Source organism: Bombina bombina, chromosome 3, assembly GCF_027579735.1.
Source record: "Bombina bombina isolate aBomBom1 chromosome 3, aBomBom1.pri, whole genome shotgun sequence".
Lineage (NCBI taxonomy): Eukaryota > Metazoa > Chordata > Amphibia > Anura > Bombinatoridae > Bombina > Bombina bombina.
In genome coordinates, this window is record NC_069501.1 from 817,138,218 (window position 1) to 817,159,587 (window position 21,370).

The following is a 21,370-nucleotide window of genomic DNA, read 5'->3' on the forward strand; positions in this document are numbered from 1 at the left end:
GGAAAAGGAGTGACACATGGATAAAAGGGTATTTGCTCCTTCCCCCAATCATACCAGATATTTAAAGGGCATTTTCACAGCCATAAAAAAAAATAGAAAAACATCTTCAGGCATGAACAGAGCTACAGGCCACATTACCGTAATCTATCAGAAACAAAAAAGATGGTAATAAAGGAAGTATATACATATGGGGAAGAATTTAAAACCTTGCAAGAAGTTTCTAACCTTTCCAAATGACGCATAGTTACATACCCACCAGTGAAGACTCTTGATATCAGAAAGAGAAAACGGCTTTTATCAGCAGTTTTATTTAATTGTATTAATCAGACTCTTTTTACATAACAGTGAATGTGTTCTTAGGACATTCTTTAACCCGGATATCACAAAAACATGACATACTTAACCAGACTCTGTATACATACTGTGTCCCAAGGTCCAAATACATAACGACTCTGTCTACCTCTTCTTCTAAGCGTCTGTTCACATGATGAAGATATTCTGGGATCTAAAAAAATACATCTTGTTAAATGATCTGTCATTAGTCCAAGGCATTAGTAATAAATGGCAAAGTGGAACAAAATCATCACTCTTATTATTATGGGGTAGAAATACTGATAACAGCATTAAAAAAAAAAAAAAAACACCTTTACTACCCAACTCCTTTTTATTTTATAGCTTTTCTATTTACTAGTTCACTTACTGTTTAAAAAAAAAAAAAATATCGTTTTAACTTAAACTAAAAAGGGACAGTCTAGTCAAAATTAAACTTTCATATTTCAGATAGGGCACGCAATTTTTAACAACTTTCCAATTCACTTTTATCATCAAATTTGCTTTGTTATCTTGGTATTCCTTTGTTGAAAGTTAAACCTAGGTAGGCTCATATGCTAATTTCTAAAACCTTCAAGGCCACCCCTTATGTCAATGCATTTGGCAGTTTTTCACAGCTAGAGCGCGTAAGTTTATGTGTGCCATACCGATAACATTGTGACCACTCCCCCGTGGATTTACAAGTTCTGTCAAAAGAACTGAAATAAGGGGGCAGTCTGCAAATGTTTAGATGCAGGTAATCAGAGGTAAAACTTGTATTAACCTTTTCACGCCGTTATGCCGTTGTATTCCATCACAGTGGCACTGGGCTTTAAAGCCGTTATGACGGAATACAACGTCATAGCCAACGGCTGTCCTGAAGCCTACTGCGCTGGCAGGATATGATCGCGGTCTGGAGGGCGTTCCTAGCGTCATAGGGATGCCCCCCAGACCCGATCCCATAATTGAAATCTTGCGATCGTCAGCAGGATCGCGTGATTTCAATTTGTCTACATCGGAACGTTGTTCCGATGTAGACTTTATAACCCGGTCACGAAAGGGTTAATATAACAGTGTTTGTTATGAAAAACAGGGGAATAGGTAAAGGGATTATCTATCTTTTTAAAGAACAACAATAATTCTGGAGTAGACTGTCCCTTTAACCTTCTGCCCAAAGTAAAATATTTAAATGATATTTTTCTATTTTTAATGCTTCGGTATTAGAAAAACATGCCAGTGCTTGATTGTTTTTTTTCTTTTAAGAAGGTGATGCGTTAGGTAAAATAAAAAAAGTACAAATATGTTATACAAAATAAAGTTCAAAGACGTTACCTCCCTTTCTTGCATCAACCTTTGTCCTTCAGCAGCATACAAACAATTGGTCTCCTCCAAAAACTTAACTTCAAATGCATCTTTATATACCTGCGGATACAATGTGCCGATCAATCATTCAAATAAAAATTGTTTTCTTTATTTATTAAACCTTTTGCTATCAGAGGGTTTAAAACCTGCTGCATTGTATGGATTTCTGTAAACAAGTAGTTAAATGAGCAATTATTAGGGCTACTCAAATACTGGAACCCACAGCATCATGGTCCCTACAAATTGCAACCAAATTCATTAGCGCAGACATTTTATGTCAGACACAGAGTTTGGTGTGTATACTGCTGGAAAGGCAAAGTAGCAAAATCCTCAGCAAGAAAAGCGCTGACACTGCTCGCCCTTTTGTGTCCAGAAACCATTGGCCATCACAACAGGCCAAAATCCTACACGGACATGCGTACTGCGTTTGTGGAGGCATTGCATTCTCCCAGTTGCTAGGTGTCACTGCAGCGATTTGCTGTAACCAGTGCCAGTGGTTGTTATTAGGTGAGGGACACTCATGATAAACTAAACCTGAATCAACATTAAAAAGGGACATGAAACCCACATTTTTTCTCTTTCATAATTTAGAAAGAGCATGCAATTTTAAACAACTTTCTAATTTACTTCTATTAACTAATTTGTGTTATTCTCTTGATATTCTTTGCTGAAAACCATACCTAGATAGGCTCAGTAGCTGCCGATTGGTTGGTTGCTGCACATAGAAGCCTTGTGTGATTGGCTCACCCATGTGCATTGCTATTTCTTCAACAAAGGATATCTAAAAAAATTAAGCAAAATAAATAATAGAAGTAAATTGGAATGTTGTTGAAATTTGTATTCTCTATCTAAATCATGAAATAAAAAGGTTGGGTTTAGTGTCCCTTTAAGGAGTCCAAGGTCCCTGTGTATTGATGTGCAATAATATCTCAAACTCTTTCCTCTTCACCTTTGTAGTGCTTTTTAAATGGTCAGCATCATATGTACGAGGAGTGGATTTTGCATCCCCTGATGTTAGACATTCTTTAGAGATGAAAGGGAGAACACCAGGCTCCCTTTTCTTAGATGTCCTTCTCCAGACCAACATTTAGTGTGATTTTTGGAGCCAGAGGGTTTAATCCCATTTTAAATATTCAACTGGCAGTCTGGGGTTAATCAGTGGTGTCTGTTACTGGTGATAGATTACTGGTGTATATATATGCGTGAATACATATTTTTAAGCACTTGAGTTTCAGATATTGCATGAGAAACTGAACTGTATGCAATACTCAATATAGAATATAAATAAGCTGAATTGTATAAATACTACATGTCATCCTGTAACACAGCTCTACCAACCTCAAGTTTCATGTGTGGTCTTAAATGCATAACTAAGTAAAATGATTATATTTTAATACATTGTTGAAAATCATGGTGAAAAAATAAATAAATAACCAGTTAAACAAATCTAAGAATTTAAGAGGGTGGGGTATTTCCTGCTACAGTTGTTGATTAGCTGCAGCAGATATATTTATACATTTAATTACCATTTTTTAAATAATTACTTGTTTCAATAAACTAGGTTTATAAACTACTAACGTAATAAAAACAGTGTAAAAGTAGTTTGGCTTTTTCTTTTTAAATGAAGAGTAAATGTTACTATGTCCTGCAATGTTTAAAAATCTTGTAGTGCATAGATAATGTGAAACAGTAGGGGTGTTTTAAAATTGAGCATAAAAAAAGGACTTTTGAGTCCCTGTAGGTGCCTTTGACCAATCAGCTTCTGTACCACTCATCACATTTAAAGAAAGAGCACTCCTGCACTCTGCTTTAGTTGCTGTAGTCTGGGTATGTGCAACGTGTCAGAGCTTTACATAGTGTGAGGTCATGTAGGTCAAATAAAAGGCACAGGGAGGAGTCTAAAATCATTTTTGATATTCAGTTTTAACCCTCCCTCCTGCCAGACCAACACTTTCCATGGTATTAAAAAATAATAAATACAAAAAAAAACAAACACTCTAGCATACTACAGACCTCCTTAGCCCACAAAAGGATCCCCATTCCAATCCACAAAATAATTTGCTGTGGGGAAAAAAAAAATCTAATTTAGTTAAAGGGACATGAAACCTAACATTTTTCTTTCATGATTTAGGTAGAACATACAATTTTAAACAACTCTCCAATTTACTTCAATTATCAAAATGTATTTCATTTTCTTGGTATAAAATGTTTGGGTTTCATGTCCCCTTTGAGTGCTAAGCACTTTCCCATGTGGGTGCTAAGGTGATTTCATTTTCTTTTTAAAAAAAAGTTTTTTTTGAAAAAAAGTTTTTAAATATTGTATTTTTTTCCAGATCCCCAAGGTGATTACCTTACCAACGGTGGGTCTTGGGGGTCTGTAGCTGCTTAGATGCCCGAGATACAGACGTCTAAGCAGCATGCCACCTTTCCCTATACTTTGTATTGTAATTTTTATAATAAAGTTGCACGGTGACGTCATCACGTCATTGCGAGTGATGTCACCACGCAAAACGTGAAGCCCCGGCGATGCCTGTCCCTATGCAGGCCCAATCGCCGGGGTAGGAGTGGGTGGGAGCCCCCAGATCTCCCTCAAGGTGGAAGAGTGCTAGCGACAGCTCTGAGCCGTCGTTAGCACCAGAGTGGGAAACACTCAAGGGGTTAAGATCTTAAGGGGTTAAGATCTTATTTTTGAATGGTTATTCTATAGGATTCCAATCCATCAAAACTGCAATACCTTTTGGATTGTGAACAAGTGTAGTATACATGAAGTTACCTACCTATTACTAGATTTTGAGACAAAAAGAGAAAGGGCGCCTCCTAGTGTAGCCAATATAGAACTGGACAGATATAATCAGATATAAATTTTATACTCACAACTATTAGGTTTGGAAACAATGCTGTATATCACCCAGTATACTATCAGTTTGAAATGTATGTGTACAGATACAAATTGTTTAGTTTGCAAACAATGTTGTTTGATATGTCATATTATGTTTCTATATGTTTATGTGTAAATATCTTTTTGTTTGGTAATACATTGTATAACTTTGTGGATATGCACTTTTCAGATTATAGCTAAGCAATGCAGCTTTTCATTAAAAAAGGCAAATGCACCTGTGAGAATAGAGAAAGGGTGTGCACTGGGTGTAACCCATACCCTAATTGGTTCTAGGTTACATAAATAGGAGACTTCAGATATTGATCAGTATTACTTGCCTGAGGAAACAGAGTGGTTAACTCTGAGAAACGCATAGCGTGTTTTACTGACTGTTTTTATATGATATATTGATTTTTATAAAGTTCCTTTTATCCACTGAAGTCTCCTGTTGTTTTATTGGAACATCCTGCAAAAAAACCTTGGAACTGTTCATTACCAGAGTGTATATGTGCGCTGGGCCACTGCAATATACCCAGCAGGCTGCATTAGCACTATAGTGTGCTTCCCACTGTGTGAGTATTCTTCCAAGGGGAGTTGTTAGTGGGAGAATTTAAAGCTAACTGATCTGCACTAGGAGTCGCCCTCTATATATCTTCCATTTCTACATATTACTAGATTTTATTTGAGCTCTTTATTCTCAGAGTCGCAAACAAAACAACTTAAATTAAGTTTAATATTGCATATTTTTTTAAGGATTCTTTGGGAAGAAGACATTTGAAAATGTATTACCTGATCCTTTATAGCTTCAAAAAGTGTTTAAATGTTCAAACCTGTGACGTAAAACCTCCAAATCATTTATGGGATTTGGAAAGGATGGCACAATACACTTGGAATTAATATTTGCTTAGTTCCTTCTGCAAACTCTACAGACCAACACTTTCAAAACTTTGTTATTTTGATGAATAGAGGGAATGTCTCCATCTTTAACACAACTCAATAAAAATGATGGGGTGAGGGGGCGGAGCCGGCTGCCGAGTAAGATGGCCGCACTGTGTGTTCCTAGTGCCCCGTCCAGTATTTGGCCATAAAAGCCAAGATAATTGGGCAGCATCTACACCAAACTTGGCGTGTGGCATGCCCTGATGATCCGGATCATGGATTGACAAGACAAGTTACAGAATTCCACTAAACTGCAGATCGCGATCTGAGGCCTAGCTGCAAAGGCGCACTTTCTCTGTCGATCTCCAGCAAACTTACAAGCTGCTGCTCACTACCTCCTCAAGCTGGTATAGCCGCTTACAAGACTGAGTCATCACCTGAAGGGCTCATTACCCCTCATAGCCCAAAACAAAAATGGCATCGGCATACTCTGAAGCAACAGATTGCAAGTATTGAAATACACACTTACGCCATAGCGGGTACACTTTATACACTAACCGCATTCTCTTATGTTAATAGCTCAAGACTATCTGTATAGAAACTAATTGTTGGTGCAACAAACATTACATGTGGTTACAGGTCACACATGTACTGAGTGCTCTGAGAGCTACTCCAATAGATGGTATAGTGACAAAGCTAAACTGCCTGGCAACATAGCTATATAAACTAACTCTGATGAATTAATAAAGATATTATCTTTCATCCTCACATAAACTCCTATACCACTATGTGCATATATATTGTGGGCTACATTACAATAAAGCTCATTAAAACTGGCTAATAGCTAAACAACAAACAGTGTATGACCAAAGACTGGCATTTCAATACAACAGCAGAATTATGACAAGCATTACCTACCAATGTTTATCCGTTATTACTGCATACTGATGCTATTTAATGATTACAACTCATGCACTGTATGATGATGTTAAGAGATTGAAATCATAATAAAAAAATAAATTTGTTGACAGCATCATTCATCAAAGCTCACTAATATCGCTTGATAACCACAAAGCACGTGGTGTGAGATCAGAGACTGACACACAAGTACTACTATAGAAATAACAACTGACAGATTCAAATCATCCTTGTTTCTCAGCATAACCTGAGGGGGAGAGGAAGAGAAAAAGGAAACTTCACCTAAAAAGCAAGATAGATTACAGAAACTCTCAATCCCAAAACCACTCTCTGTTAACTCATTTTTTAAGATACAATACCACACAATGACTACTGAGATGCCTCAAACACCTCAACATTTAAACCTTCCTTCTGGATCAGAAGGAAAAGATAAACACACCGAAAGTACGGTTTTAATATCCAAAAACCTACTAGCATCCATTCCTTCTAAACAAGACTTTACTACACTGCTAACACAAGTACGCAGTTGCATCAAGGAAGAGATCTCAGGAAAATATATCAATGAAATAGGCAACAAAGTGGCATATCTAGAAGACCAAGAAAGCAATCAAGAAGATATTGCAACTATTGAGAGGCCAAGAATCATCCATAATACAACTCTACGACAAACTCGAGGATCTTGAAAACAGAGAAAGGCATCAGAACTTAAGAATTTGAGGAGTTCCGGAATCAGTTTTAACATCCTCTATACAAGCCTACTTCCAAGACCACTTCACCTATATTAAAGGCTCACCATACGATCATAGAGCCCATAGGGCACTACGTCCTAAATCCATGGACTCAGCCAAGTCCAGGGACATAATAATAAAATTCAAAGAATATCCACAAAAAGAAGAAATTATGCAACTATCTTGCAAACAAAAGCACATCAACTTCCAAGGCTATAACATACAAATATTTGTGGACCTTGCACCCAGAACCTTGCTAAGGAGGGAGTTCAATCGTCTTACAACACATCTGAGGAATCAGAATATTGCATATCTGGGTTTTCCATGCTCAGTACAAGTAATTAGAGAAGAATAGAGATGTATCTGCAAAGATATGACAGAAATAGAATCCTAAAACTTAGAAAAAGTAGATAGGAGTGCTAAAAGCTAAAGGTGATATAGAGAAATCACGTATAGACTAATTAAAAATAAATAGAATAGTTGTCTAAATAAACAGAGATTTATTTGCATTAAATGAAATATAAAAACGGACGTCTCCGTAAATAAAAACAAAAGTTACAGACTAGTTGCCACCATTTGGTATAAACTTGAATTGCAGAGTTCACAATAAAGTAAGCATAGTCCGATTCCACACTGAAATCTCAGTTGGAAGTTGGTTTGCTAGCAAAACAGGGGCTTACCCAGACAAGTGCACATTCAATCTTCTCCGTGACTAGTTGTACGGCCGTAATGACGTCACCATTGAGGGCGCTGTCCCAAACACACCTTCTGATTGGTGTAGATACGAAGTTAGTAAGTTGCAATATTACTTGGCTTTCTTTGCTGTAATGTAGCAATCATCGAGGAAAGGAGTTCCTGCACTTAGTGCCAAATAGCACGCAGGATGCCAAACGTAAGGCTGAGGAAAGTAGGATATAATAATGTCCAATAGTGACCCGTTACAGGTCTAGTGGCAAAGTTAAGAATGGCTAACAGTGTTAGCAATATTGCACACTTTCATGTGAAGAATAGTTGATCCAGCTTATATGTGTAAGCTTATCTTTCTCTTATCTTTGTTAGTTGCAGCACATCAACGCGTTTCTCCCTCTGCAGGGCTTTTTCAAGATGAATATTCTGCAACAGGTGTGTCTTCTTTTAAAGGTGTATCTTGCTTCCCATTGGTCAGATTCCACCTGGGAAATTGGAGCTGAGGCAGTCTTTAGTTTTAAGGTGGTCATACTTTTAAGATGGTATTGGCAGCATTGGTATAGCTTTGGCAATTCACATATAAAAACATTTATACAATCTTAGGGAGTTTCACATATGGTTATTTTAGCTCCCTCAAAGAGGTTTAATTAGTAAGAAAAAATAAATAAGAAGAAAAATAAAAATAAGAAGAGGAGTTAATAGTCTATATATATAGATCATATAGTGTAAGAAATATCATAAAATAAAAAGTCTAATTAAAGCCTACTAATTGATGCTTGTATATACGAAATAAGCTTCAGTCAAATAAAAATGGAGAAATATCTAATTCAGAATTCAAACCGGCAGGGAACAGGGTATTGTATCTATAAATCAATTCTGCTTCTTTAATTTTCAAAGCCTTTTCTATATTTCCTCCCCTCCAGTTATTTTTCAACTGTATTATTCCCCAATAACTCAGATCTTTAGTGTTCCCCTTGTGTATTGACTTAAAGTGCTTATATAAATTAGTGTCCACCATTCCTTTCTCGATGCATAGTAAATGCTCCCTAATCCTATCCCTAATCATCCGTTTGGTTTCCCCAAAATATATTAAATTACATGTACACCTAAGAATGTAAATTACTCCCTTTGTAGTACATCTAATACAGTCTTTAATAATAATTTCTTCATCTGATTTTGGGATGTGTATTATTTTTCTTTTATTACTATGCTTGCATGCCTTGCAGGAATAGCAGGGAAAAAAGCCTGATATTTTCCCCCCTTGTAGATCTTTCTGTGTGAGAACAGGTTTTTGAGTTCTTACACGTGAGCTGGGTGCAAGTAATGTTTTGAAATTTTTTGTTTTTTTAAAAATCAGTCTCGGTTTTTGTGGGAGAGAATCTCCTAATATAGAGTCAGCTTTTAGTATGGGCCAATGTTTATTTAGAATTTTTCGCATAATTCTATGGTCAACATTATATTCAGTTATGAATGGGACATCAATTATTTCAGAGTCATTTTTAGGGGATTTCTGTTTATATGTGAGGAGGCTTTTTCTGTCTGTGTTCCTTGCGCTTACCACAGCCTTATTTATGACCTCATCTTCATAGCCTCTATCTTTAAATTTATCAATCAGGGATTCTATTTGATTATCAAAATCTGAGATTCTGGAGCAGTTCTTCCTTACTCTCAGGCTTTGGCCTACTGGGATATTGTCTATCCATTGCTGCAGATGACAGCTCTTTGAATGGATAAAACTGTTGGAATTGACTTCTTTGAAATGTGTTTTAGTCTCTAAATTATTATTTATAACCATTATTTCTAGATCTAGGAATACTACCCTATCTTTACTGTGGTTAAATGAGAAATTGAGCCCCTTGTCATTCAGATTTATGTCTGAAAAAAGTTTCAATAGCTCAGATTCGGACCCCTTCCATATTAGCAAGACGTCATCTATGTAACGTTTGTAGAGCACGAGGTTCGCACCATAGCCACCCAACTGGAAGAAGGATTCTTCCCAGTTGCCAACAAATAAGTTGGCGTAGCTTGGTGCGAACCTCGTGCCCATAGCCGTTCCTTCTATTTGTAAATAAAATTTATTGTTATACATAAAGTAATTGTTTTTTAGGATGAATGAAATGCTCTTTAGCAGAAATTCTTTTTGTTCAGATTTTAGCTCCACATCCCTATCTAGATATTGCTTCACTGCCATGACTCCTTTCTCATGGTCAATTACCGTGTATAGGGACATAATATCCCCAGTTACTAGAATAAAGTCATCTTCCCAATTGACCTGGTCTAAGATATTAAGAACCTGAGTAGAGTCTCTCAGATATGAGTCCAAACCCCTTACATATTTTTGCAGGAATGTGTCCACATATTGTGAGAGATTTGAAGAAAGCGACCCTATGCCCGAGATGATGGGCCTCCCTGGGGGTTGGGAAAGATTTTTATGTATTTTTGGGAGGAAGTAGAACACCGGGACCCTTGGATAATTAGGTACATTGCACAGTACATATATATATTTTTTTTCACTTGATTTTATTAATCACTGTTATACTATATATTTAATTTTTCATTTTTTCACTTTTTAGTTTTTGCTATTACTTTTTTGTGTTAGAAACACATCACGAACTGTGACAAATATACTCACACGTTTTTTAAGTAAAGACTTTCTCACTCACACATGTCTAACTCTCCCAATATGGAGGATATTTTTGCATTTAGTGATCAGTTATATAAAGAATTACATAACCACAAAGAAGATGCTGTTAATACAGATTTAGAATATGAAAGCTTAGAAGATATTCTAAATAACTTAGAGAAACTCTTAACAAAAGAATTAAAACAAAAAAAACGAAATAATTTTCCTAAATAAATACACTGGGAAAGGCCTGATTCCTAAAGGCTTACTACTAACTAAGGCCTGTTCCTTTCCCCTTAAAGAAATCTTTCAAAAAGAATGGGAAGATGTTTTATCAAAAGCCTCAAATGACCTAATGGAGATCTTAAAAAGATCTAGAAAAAGATACCTTAGTGGATTTAGAAAAAGAAATAGTGGAAATTAAGGATAAATTGAAAGATAAAAAATCACTATCTTTTAAAGAAAAACAGAAAACAGAATTTATGTTTACCTGATAAATTACTTTCTCCAACGGTGTGTCCGGTCCACGGCGTCATCCTTACTTGTGGGATATTCTCTTCCCCAACAGGAAATGGCAAAGAGCCCAGCAAAGCTGGTCACATGATCCCTCCTAGGCTCCGCCTACCCCAGTCATTCGACCGACGTTAAGGAGGAATATTTGCATAGGAGAAACCATATGGTACCGTGGTGACTGTAGTTAAAGAAAATAAATTATCAGACCTGATTAAAAAAACCAGGGCGGGCCGTGGACCGGACACACCGTTGGAGAAAGTAATTTATCAGGTAAACATAAATTCTGTTTTCTCCAACATAGGTGTGTCCGGTCCACGGCGTCATCCTTACTTGTGGGAACCAATACCAAAGCTTTAGGACACGGATGAAGGGAGGGAGCAAATCAGGTCACCTAAATGGAAGGCACCACGGCTTGCAAAACCTTTCTCCCAAAAATAGCCTCAGAAGAAGCAAAAGTATCAAACTTGTAAAATTTGGTAAAAGTGTGCAGTGAAGACCAAGTCGCTGCCCTACATATCTGATCAACAGAAGCCTCGTTCTTGAAGGCCCATGTGGAAGCCACAGCCCTAGTGGAATGAGCTGTGATTCTTTCGGGAGGCTGCCGTCCGGCAGTCTCGTAAGCCAATCTGATGATGCTTTTAATCCAAAAAGAGAGAGAGGTAGAAGTTGCTTTTTGACCTCTCCTTTTACCGGAATAAACAACAAACAAGGAAGATGTTTGTCTAAAATCCTTTGTAGCATCTAAATAGAATTTTAGAGCGCGAACAACATCCAAATTGTGCAACAAACGTTCCTTCTTTGAAACTGGTTTCGGACACAGAGAAGGTACGATAATCTCCTGGTTAATGTTTTTGTTAGAAACAACTTTTGGAAGAAAACCAGGTTTAGTACGTAAAACCACCTTATCTGCATGGAACACCAGATAAGGAGGAGAACACTGCAGAGCAGATAATTCTGAAACTCTTCTAGCAGAAGAAATTGCAACTAAAAACAAAACTTTCCAAGATAATAACTTAATATCCACGGAATGTAAGGGTTCAAACGGAACCCCCTGAAGAACTGAAAAAACTAAGTTGAGACTCCAAGGAGGAGTCAAAGGTTTGTAAACAGGCTTAATTCTAACCAGAGCCTGAACAAAGGCTTGAACATCTGGCACAGCTGCCAGCTTTTTGTGAAGTAACACAGACAAGGCAGAAATCTGTCCCTTCAGGGAACTTGCAGATAATCCTTTTTCCAATCCTTCTTGAAGGAAGGATAGAATCTTAGGAATCTTAACCTTGTCCCAAGGGAATCCTTTAGATTCACACCAACAGATATATTTTTTCCAAATTTTGTGGTAAATCTTTCTAGTTACAGGCTTTCTGGCCTGAACAAGAGTATCGATAACAGAATCCGAGAACCCTCGCTTCGATAAGATCAAGCGTTCAATCTCCAAGCAGTCAGCTGGAGTGAAACCAGATTCGGATGTTCGAACGGACCCTAAACAAGAAGGTCTCGTCTCAAAGGTAGCTTCCAAGGTGGAGCCGATGACATATTCACCAGATCTGCATACCAAGTCCTGCGTGGCCACGCAGGAGCTATCAAGATCACCGACGCCCTCTCCTGATTGATCCTGGCTACCAGCCTGGGGATGAGAGGAAACGGCGGGAACACATAAGCTAGTTTGAAGGTCCAAGGTGCTACTAGTGCATCCACTAGAGCCGCCTTGGGATCCCTGGATCTGGACCCGTAGCAAGGAACTTTGAAGTTCTGACGAGAGGCCATCAGATCCATGTCTGGAATGCCCCACAGCTGAGTGACTTGGGCAAAGATTTCCGGATGGAGTTCCCACTCCCCCGGATGCAATGTCTGACGACTCAGAAAATCCGCTTCCCAATTTTCCACTCCTGGGATGTGGATAGCAGACAGGTGGCAGGAGTGAGACTCCGCCCATAGAATGATTTTGGTCACTTCTTCCATCGCTAGGGAACTCCTTGTTCCCCCCTGATGGTTGATGTACGCAACAGTTGTCATGTTGTCTGATTGAAACCGTATGAACTTGGCCCTCGCTAGCTGAGGCCAAGCCTTGAGAGCATTGAATATCGCTCTCAGTTCCAGAATATTTATCGGTAGAAGAGATTCTTCCCGAGACCAAAGACCCTGAGCTTTCAGGGATCCCCAGACCGCGCCCCAGCCCATCAGACTGGCGTCGGTCGTGACAATGACCCACTCTGGTCTGCGGAATGTCATCCCTTGTGACAGGTTGTCCAGGGACAGCCACCAACGGAGTGAGTCTCTGGTCCTCTGATTTACTTGTATCTTCGGAGACAAGTCTGTATAGTCCCCATTCCACTGACTGAGCATGCACAGTTGTAATGGTCTTAGATGAATGCGCGCAAAAGGAACTATGTCCATTGCCGCTACCATCAAACCGATCACTTCCATGCACTGCGCTATGGAAGGAAGAGGAACGGAATGAAGTATCCGACAAGAGTCTAGAAGTTTTGTTTTTCTGGCCTCTGTCAGAAAAATCCTCATTTCTAAGGAGTCTATTATTGTTCCCAAGAAGGGAACCCTTGTTGACGGAGATAGAGAACTCTTTTCCACGTTCACTTTCCATCCGTGAGATCTGAGAAAGGCCAGGACAATGTCCGTGTGAGCCTTTGCTTGAGGAAGGGACGACGCTTGAATCAGAATGTCGTCCAAGTAAGGTACTACAGCAATGCCCCTTGGTCTTAGCACAGCTAGAAGGGACCCTAGTACCTTTGTGAAAATCCTTGGAGCAGTGGCTAATCCGAAAGGAAGCGCCACGAACTGGTAATGCTTGTCCAGGAATGCGAACCTTAGGAACCGATGATGTTCCTTGTGGATAGGAATATGTAGATACGCATCCTTTAAATCCACTGTGGTCATGAATTGACCTTCCTGGATGGAAGGAAGAATAGTTCGAATGGTTTCCATCTTGAACGATGGAACCTTGAGAAACTTGTTTAAGATCTTGAGATCTAAGATTGGTCTGAACGTTCCCTCTTTTTTGGGAACTATGAACAGATTGGAGTAGAACCCCATCCCTTGTTCTCTTAATGGAACAGGATGAATCACTCCCATTTTTAACAGGTCTTCTACACAATGTAAGAATGCCTGTCTTTTTATGTGGTCTGAAGACAACTGAGACCTGTGGAACCTCCCCCTTGGGGGAAGCCCCTTGAATTCCAGAAGATAACCTTGGGAGACTATTTCTAGCGCCCAAGGATCCAGAACATCTCTTGCCCAAGCCTGAGCGAAGAGAGAGAGTCTGCCCCCCACCAGATCCGGTCCCGGATCGGGGGCCAACATTTCATGCTGTCTTGGTAGCAGTGGCAGGTTTCTTGGCCTGCTTTCCCTTGTTCCAGCCTTGCATTGGTCTCCAAGCTGGCTTGGCTTGAGAAGTATTACCCTCTTGCTTAGAGGACGTAGCACTTTGGGCTGGTCCGTTTCTACGAAAGGGACGAAAATTAGGTTTATTTTTTGCCTTGAAAGGCCGATCCTGAGGAAGGGCGTGGCCCTTACCCCCAGTGATATCAGAGATAATCTCTTTCAAGTCAGGGCCAAACAGCGTTTTCCCCTTGAAAGGAATGTTAAGTAGCTTGTTCTTGGAAGACGCATCAGCTGACCAAGATTTCAACCAAAGCGCTCTGCGCGCCACAATAGCAAACCCAGAATTCTTAGCCGCTAACCTAGCCAATTGCAAAGTGGCGTCTAGGGTGAAAGAATTAGCCAATTTGAGAGCATTGATTCTGTCCATAATCTCCTCATAAGGAGGAGAATCACTATCGACCGCCTTTATCAGCTCATCAAACCAGAAACATGCGGCTGTAGCGACAGGGACAATGCATGAAATTGGTTGTAGAAGGTAACCCTGCTGAACAAACATCTTTTTAAGTAAACCTTCTAATTTTTTATCCATAGGATCTTTGAAAGCACAACTATCCTCTATGGGTATAGTGGTGCGTTTGTTTAAAGTGGAAACCGCTCCCTCGACCTTGGGGACTGTCTGCCATAAGTCCTTTCTGGGGTCGACCATAGGAAACAATTTTTTGAATATGGGGGGAGGGACAAAAGGAATACCGGGCCTTTCCCATTCTTTATTAACAATGTCCGCCACCCGCTTGGGTATAGGAAAAGCTTCTGGGAGCCCCGGGACCTCTAGGAACTTGTCCATTTTACATAGTTTCTCTGGGATGACCAACTTGTCACAATCATCCAGAGTGGATAATACCTCCTTAAGCAGAATGCGGAGATGTTCCAACTTAAATTTAAACGTAATCACATCAGGTTCAGCTTGTTGAGAAATGTTCCCTGAATCAGTAATTTCTCCCTCAGACAAAACCTCCCTGGCCCCATCAGACTGGGTTAGGGGCCCTTCAGAACCATTATTATCAGCGTCGTCATGCTCTTCAGTATCTAAAACAGAGCAGTCGCGCTTACGCTGATAAGTGTTCATTTTGGCTAAAATGTTTTTGACAGAATTATCCATTACAGCCGTTAATTGTTGCATAGTAAGGAGTATTGGCGCGCTAGATGTACTAGGGGCCTCCTGAGTGGGCAAGACTCGTGTAGACGAAGGAGGGAATGATGCAGTACCATGCTTACTCCCCTCACTTGAGGAATCATCTTGGGCATCATTGTCATTGTCACATAAATCACATTTATTTAAATGAATAGGAATTCTGGCTTCCCCACATTCAGAACACAGTCTATCTGGTAGTTCAGACATGTTAAACAGGCATAAACTTGATAACAAAGTACAAAAAACGTTTTAAAATAAAACCGTTACTGTCACTTTAAATTTTAAACTGAACACACTTTATTACTGCAATTGCGAAAAAACATGAAGGAATTGTTCAAAATTCACCAAATTTTCACCACAGTGTCTTAAGGCCTTAAAAGTATTGCACACCAAATTTGGAAGCTTTAACCCTTAAAATAACGGAACCGGAGCCGTTTTTAACTTTAACCCCTTTACAGTCCCTGGTATCTGCTTTGCTGAGACCCAACCAAGCCCAAAGGGGAATACGATACCAAATGACGCCTTCAGAAAGTCTTTTCTAAGTATCAGAGCTCCTCTCACATGCGACTGCATGTCATGCCTCTCAAAAACAAGTGCGCAACACCGGCGCGAAAATGAGGCTCTGCCTATGATTTGGGAAAGCCCCTAAAGAATAAGGTGTCTAAAACAGTGCCTGCCGATATTATTATATCAAAATACCCAGATTAAATGATTCCTCAAGGCTAAATATGTGTTAATAATGAATCGATTTAGCCCAGAAAAAGTCTACAGTCTTAATAAGCCCTTGTGAAGCCCTTATTTACGATCTTAATAAACATGGCTTACCGGATCCCATAGGGAAAATGACAGCTTCCAGCATTACATCGTCTTGTTAGAATGTGTCATACCTCAAGCAGCAAGAGACTGCTCACTGTTCCCCCAACTGAAGTTAATTGCTCTCAACAGTCCTGTGTGGAACAGCCATGGATTTTAGTGACGGTTGCTAAAATCATTTTCCTCATACAAACAGAAATCTTCATCTCTTTTCTGTTTCTGAGTAAATAGTACATACCAGCACTATTTCAAAATAACAAACTCTTGATTGAATAATAAAAACTACAGTTAAACACTAAAAAACTCTAAGCCATCTCCGTGGAGATGTTGCCTGTACAACGGCAAAGAGAATGACTGGGGTAGGCGGAGCCTAGGAGGGATCATGTGACCAGCTTTGCTGGGCTCTTTGCCATTTCCTGTTGGGGAAGAGAATATCCCACAAGTAAGGATGACGCCGTGGACCGGACACACCTATGTTGGAGAAAGATATTATTGAAAGATTAAACATCTTGAAAGAAGATATTTTAAGAACTAAATGGAAAAAATTAGAAAGAGACACAAAGAAACCAGATGAAAATATAAATAATGAGAGTAATATTAAGGATCCCCACTTGTCAAATGAAAAGTGGACAACAGTCAATTATAATAAAAAGAAAGATAAGAGAAATTTCCATACCTCTAGATCTAACACCTATAATTATAGAGATAGAGACACTAGGGAACCCAATAGAGAGCCAAACAGATCCTGGAGGCCAAATTACTCACATTATAACAGGGGATATATTAATGAACATTATAATTATAGAAATGCCCACTCATATGATAATAGGAATAACTATTATATGGGAAATAGATCTAATGACCATTATAATAATCACTCAGACAGAGAACTACCCTATCGTACAAATAGACCCATTTGGGAATATAAAGAGAAGTGGGAAACACCTGTAAGAAATAGATATTCACCCCTGGATCCTGACACTGAAAGAAATAATCGTGGGGAGACTAATACTCCTTTTTTAGTGAACAGCCCTCCAAGGGAGGGCACCTCAAAGGACCTCAGGGAGAACAACAAGATGAGTGTATGGGGACAATATCCACAACAGAAAAACAAAAAAAGACCTCTAGAGGAACAAGAGGAAGTGTCAGGATGTGAAACACTGCAATGATATATATTTAGAATGGGTGAACTAGTATCCTTATTCTTGCAGGACCACTCAGCCTCACACCATACCTCGAATTCCATAAGACTTAACTTATTAGAATTCTGTTGTGCTCATCGTACTGAGGGTCTCTACTGTAGGGATACAGAGAGATACGGAGCCTTCACGCAACTTAGAAGTTATGTAAGCAGTGTACAGAGAATAGGCAAAGGTAGTTTGGAGTTGAGTTAAATTGAAATCCTTTGGCATAAGGAATTTCATACACACATCTCATACAAAATAAAATATATACAATATTCATACACACCCGCAATCACACATGATAAAGATATATATGTTGCAGGATGAATGTCACAATGCTCTGGTTTGTGAAGTATATGAATAGTTGGTAAGCTTAGGTAACATATGAATATAGTGCTTAATTTGATACAGATCAGACAATGAGGAAAAGTCTATATCTCAATTAGGTGATACACAATTAGACAGTTAGGCAGTAGATGAATTAAGCTGAGGAGTGACACAGGAATCGATACGGAGTATATTTGCCCTTAAGCACTATAAGCATGTCTTTTGGGAGGAAGTCTGTATACCACCTGTAGGCAGTCTTTAGTAGGTGTATATGGCAGTCCGTAGTACAAGTACACAGGCAAGTATAATACTGACAGTAAATAAGTAACTGATACAGACCAGGATCCAGAGAAATACCAGGTAAGTCTAGCAGAGTTAGCTATGGTGCTGCGACAGCAGGAAAACACAGCTTGCGGTGAGAGAGGAGCAGACGCTGAATCTGCAGGACCGGATGCCGGGTCTGAAGTCACACGCTGAACGGATCAGCAGGGGAACCGGCAAAAAAGAAACAGCTTCTACTTTCAAGGAGGGTAGAGAAGGTATGTCCCCAATACCTTGATGAACGAACAGGGTCTTTAGGCAGGAGAACTCACAACCTAGTGAGTAAGGAAAACAAAGATCCGAGCAGAGCTGCAGGGATAGGCTAGGTGTCTTCACAGGCTCTTGAGGAGATCAAGTGCAACAAATTACCAAGCATAGGTTAGAGTGAGGAGGGGCCTTAAATAGGGGTAAAGTAATCAAGACTTAAAGGAACAGTACTTAGTCCTAACAAAACCCTGACAGGAAGTGGGCTCAACAAAAGAGGCAAAAAGAGGGAGATAACAAAAAATGGAGTCTTTAATATCAGTAGCATTACACTAAAAGACGAGGAAACAAAGATTCTGAACTATGGCCTCTCCTTTGCCCCTAGTGTGAGGTTAAACAAATTTAACACACACATTCACGTTAAAAAATTTATTAGAAACCTCACCTTGAAGAGATTCTATATGAAAGGTCCTCTGGAGAAACTCTCCACTATTAAAGCAAAACCATCAGAAAACAAATTTAGTCACACTAATCTAAAACCAAAGTCTACCTTTAACCCTGTCTCTGCGAAAGGGAATCACCTTGAGACTTTTGAACAATTGGTATTAAAAGATCTGAAAAATAGCAAACCATCAAAGTTTCTTAAAACAAATATGACAAAAAAAAGAGACCCTCGTTTTAGAAAATCTTAAAAAGAATCAACAAGTAACCATTAAGCCCGCCGACAAGGGCGGCGGGATTGTGGTAATGGATACTTCTTACTATGAAACTGAGGCCATAAGACTTTTAGGAGACAATAAAACATATAAAAAACTTGACCTAAATCCCACTAATAAATTTGCTGCATTACTCAAAAAATTAATAAGAGAAGGCAGAGACTTAGGAATACTAAATGAGAAGGAGGTGGAATACCTGGACCCTAATTATCCAAGGGTCCCTGTGTTCTACTTCCTCCCAAAAATACATAAAAATCTTTCCCAACCCCCAGGGAGGCCCATCATCTCGGGCATAGGGTCGCTTTCTTCAAATCTCTCACAATATGTGGACACATTCCTGCAAAAATATGTAAGGGGTTTGGACTCATATCTGAGAGACTCTACTCAGGTTCTTAATATCTTAGACCAGGTCAATTGGGAAGATGACTTTATTCTAGTAACTGGGGATATTACGTCCCTATACACGGTAATTGACCATGAGAAAGGAGTCATGGCAGTGAAGCAATATCTAGATAGGGATGTGGAGCTAAAATCTGAACAAAAAGAATTTCTGCTAAAGAGCATTTCATTCATCCTAAAAAACAATTACTTTATGTATAACAATAAATTTTATTTACAAATAGAAGGAACGGCTATGGGCACGAGGTTCGCACCAAGCTACGCCAACTTATTTGTTGGCAACTGGGAAGAATCCTTCTTCCAGTTGGGTGGCTATGGTGCGAACCTCGTGCTCTACAAACGTTACATAGATGACGTCTTGCTAATATGGAAGGGGTCCGAATCTGAGCTATTGAAACTTTTTTCAGACATAAATCTGAATGACAAGGGGCTCAATTTCTCATTTAACCACAGTAAAGATAGGGTAGTATTCCTAGATCTAGAAATAATGGTTATAAATAATAATTTAGAGACTAAAACACATTTCAAAGAAGTCAATTCCAACAGTTTTATCCATTCAAAGAGCTGTCATCTGCAGCAATGGATAGACAATATCCCAGTAGGCCAAAGCCTGAGAGTAAGGAAGAACTGCTCCAGAATCTCAGATTTTGATAATCAAATAGAATCCCTGATTGATAAATTTAAAGATAGAGGCTATGAAGATGAGGTCATAAATAAGGCTGTGGTAAGCGCAAGGAACACAGACAGAAAAAGCCTCCTCACATATAAACAGAAATCCCCTAAAAATGACTCTGAAATAATTGATGTCCCATTCATAACTGAATATAATGTTGACCATAGAATTATGCGAAAAATTCTAAATAAACATTGGCCCATACTAAAAGCTGACTCTATATTAGGAGATTCTCTCCCACAAAAACCGAGACTGATTTTTAAAAAAACAAAAAATTTCAAAACATTACTTGCACCAGCTCACGTGTAAGAACTCAAAAACCTGTTCTCACACAGAAAGATCTACAAGGGGGGAAAATATCAGGCTTTTTTCCCTGCTATTCCTGCAAGGCATGCAAGCATAGTAATAAAAGAAAAATAATACACATCCCAAAATCAGATGAAGAAATTATTATTAAAGACTGTATTAGATGTACTACAAAGGGAGTAATTTACATTCTTAGGTGTACATGTAATTTAATATATTTTGGGGAAACCAAACGGATGATTAGGGATAGGATTAGGGAGCATTTACTATGCATCGAGAAAGGAATGGTGGACACTAATTTATATAAGCACTTTAAGTCAATACACAAGGGGAACACTAAAGATCTGAGTTATTGGGGAATAATACAGTTGAAAAATAACTGGAGGGGAGGAAATATAGAAAAGGCTTTGAAAATTAAAGAAGCAGAATTGATTTATAGATACAATACCCTGTTCCCTGCCGGTTTGAATTCTGAATTAGATATTTCTCCATTTTTATTTGACTGAAGCTTATTTCGTATATACAAGCATCAATTAGTAGGCTTTAATTAGACTTTTTATTTTATGATATTTCTTACACTATATGATCTATATATATATATATATATATATATATATATATATATATATATAGACTATTAACTCCTCTTCTTATTTTTATTTTTCTTCTTATTTATTTTTTCTTACTAATTAAACCTCTTTGAGGGAGCTAAAATAACCATATGTGAAACTCCCTAAGATTGTATAAATGTTTTTATATGTGAGTTGCCAAAGCTATACCAATGCTGCCAATACCATCTTAAAAGTATGACCACCTTAAAACTAAAGACTGCCTCAGCTCCAATTTCCCAGGTGGAATCTGACCAATGGGAAGCAAGATACACCTTTAAAAGAAGGCACACCTGTTGCAGAATATTCATCTTGAAAAAGCCCTGCAGAGGGAGAAACGCGTTGATGTGCTGCAACTAACAAAGATAAGAGAAAGATAAGCTTACACATATAA

The 21,370-nt window shown here is 38.7% G+C and overlaps 1 protein-coding gene across 1 annotated transcript in view; it reads right to left on the bottom strand.

Moving 5' to 3' along the window:
• Nucleotides 1-21,370, bottom strand: part of CUL4A (cullin 4A) — a 433,228-nt gene that overhangs the window by 359,779 nt on the left and 52,079 nt on the right. Inside the window, 2 exon segments of the mRNA XM_053707765.1 lie at nt 423-505; nt 1,642-1,731. Coding sequence (XP_053563740.1) covers nt 423-505; nt 1,642-1,731 — 173 coding nt within the window.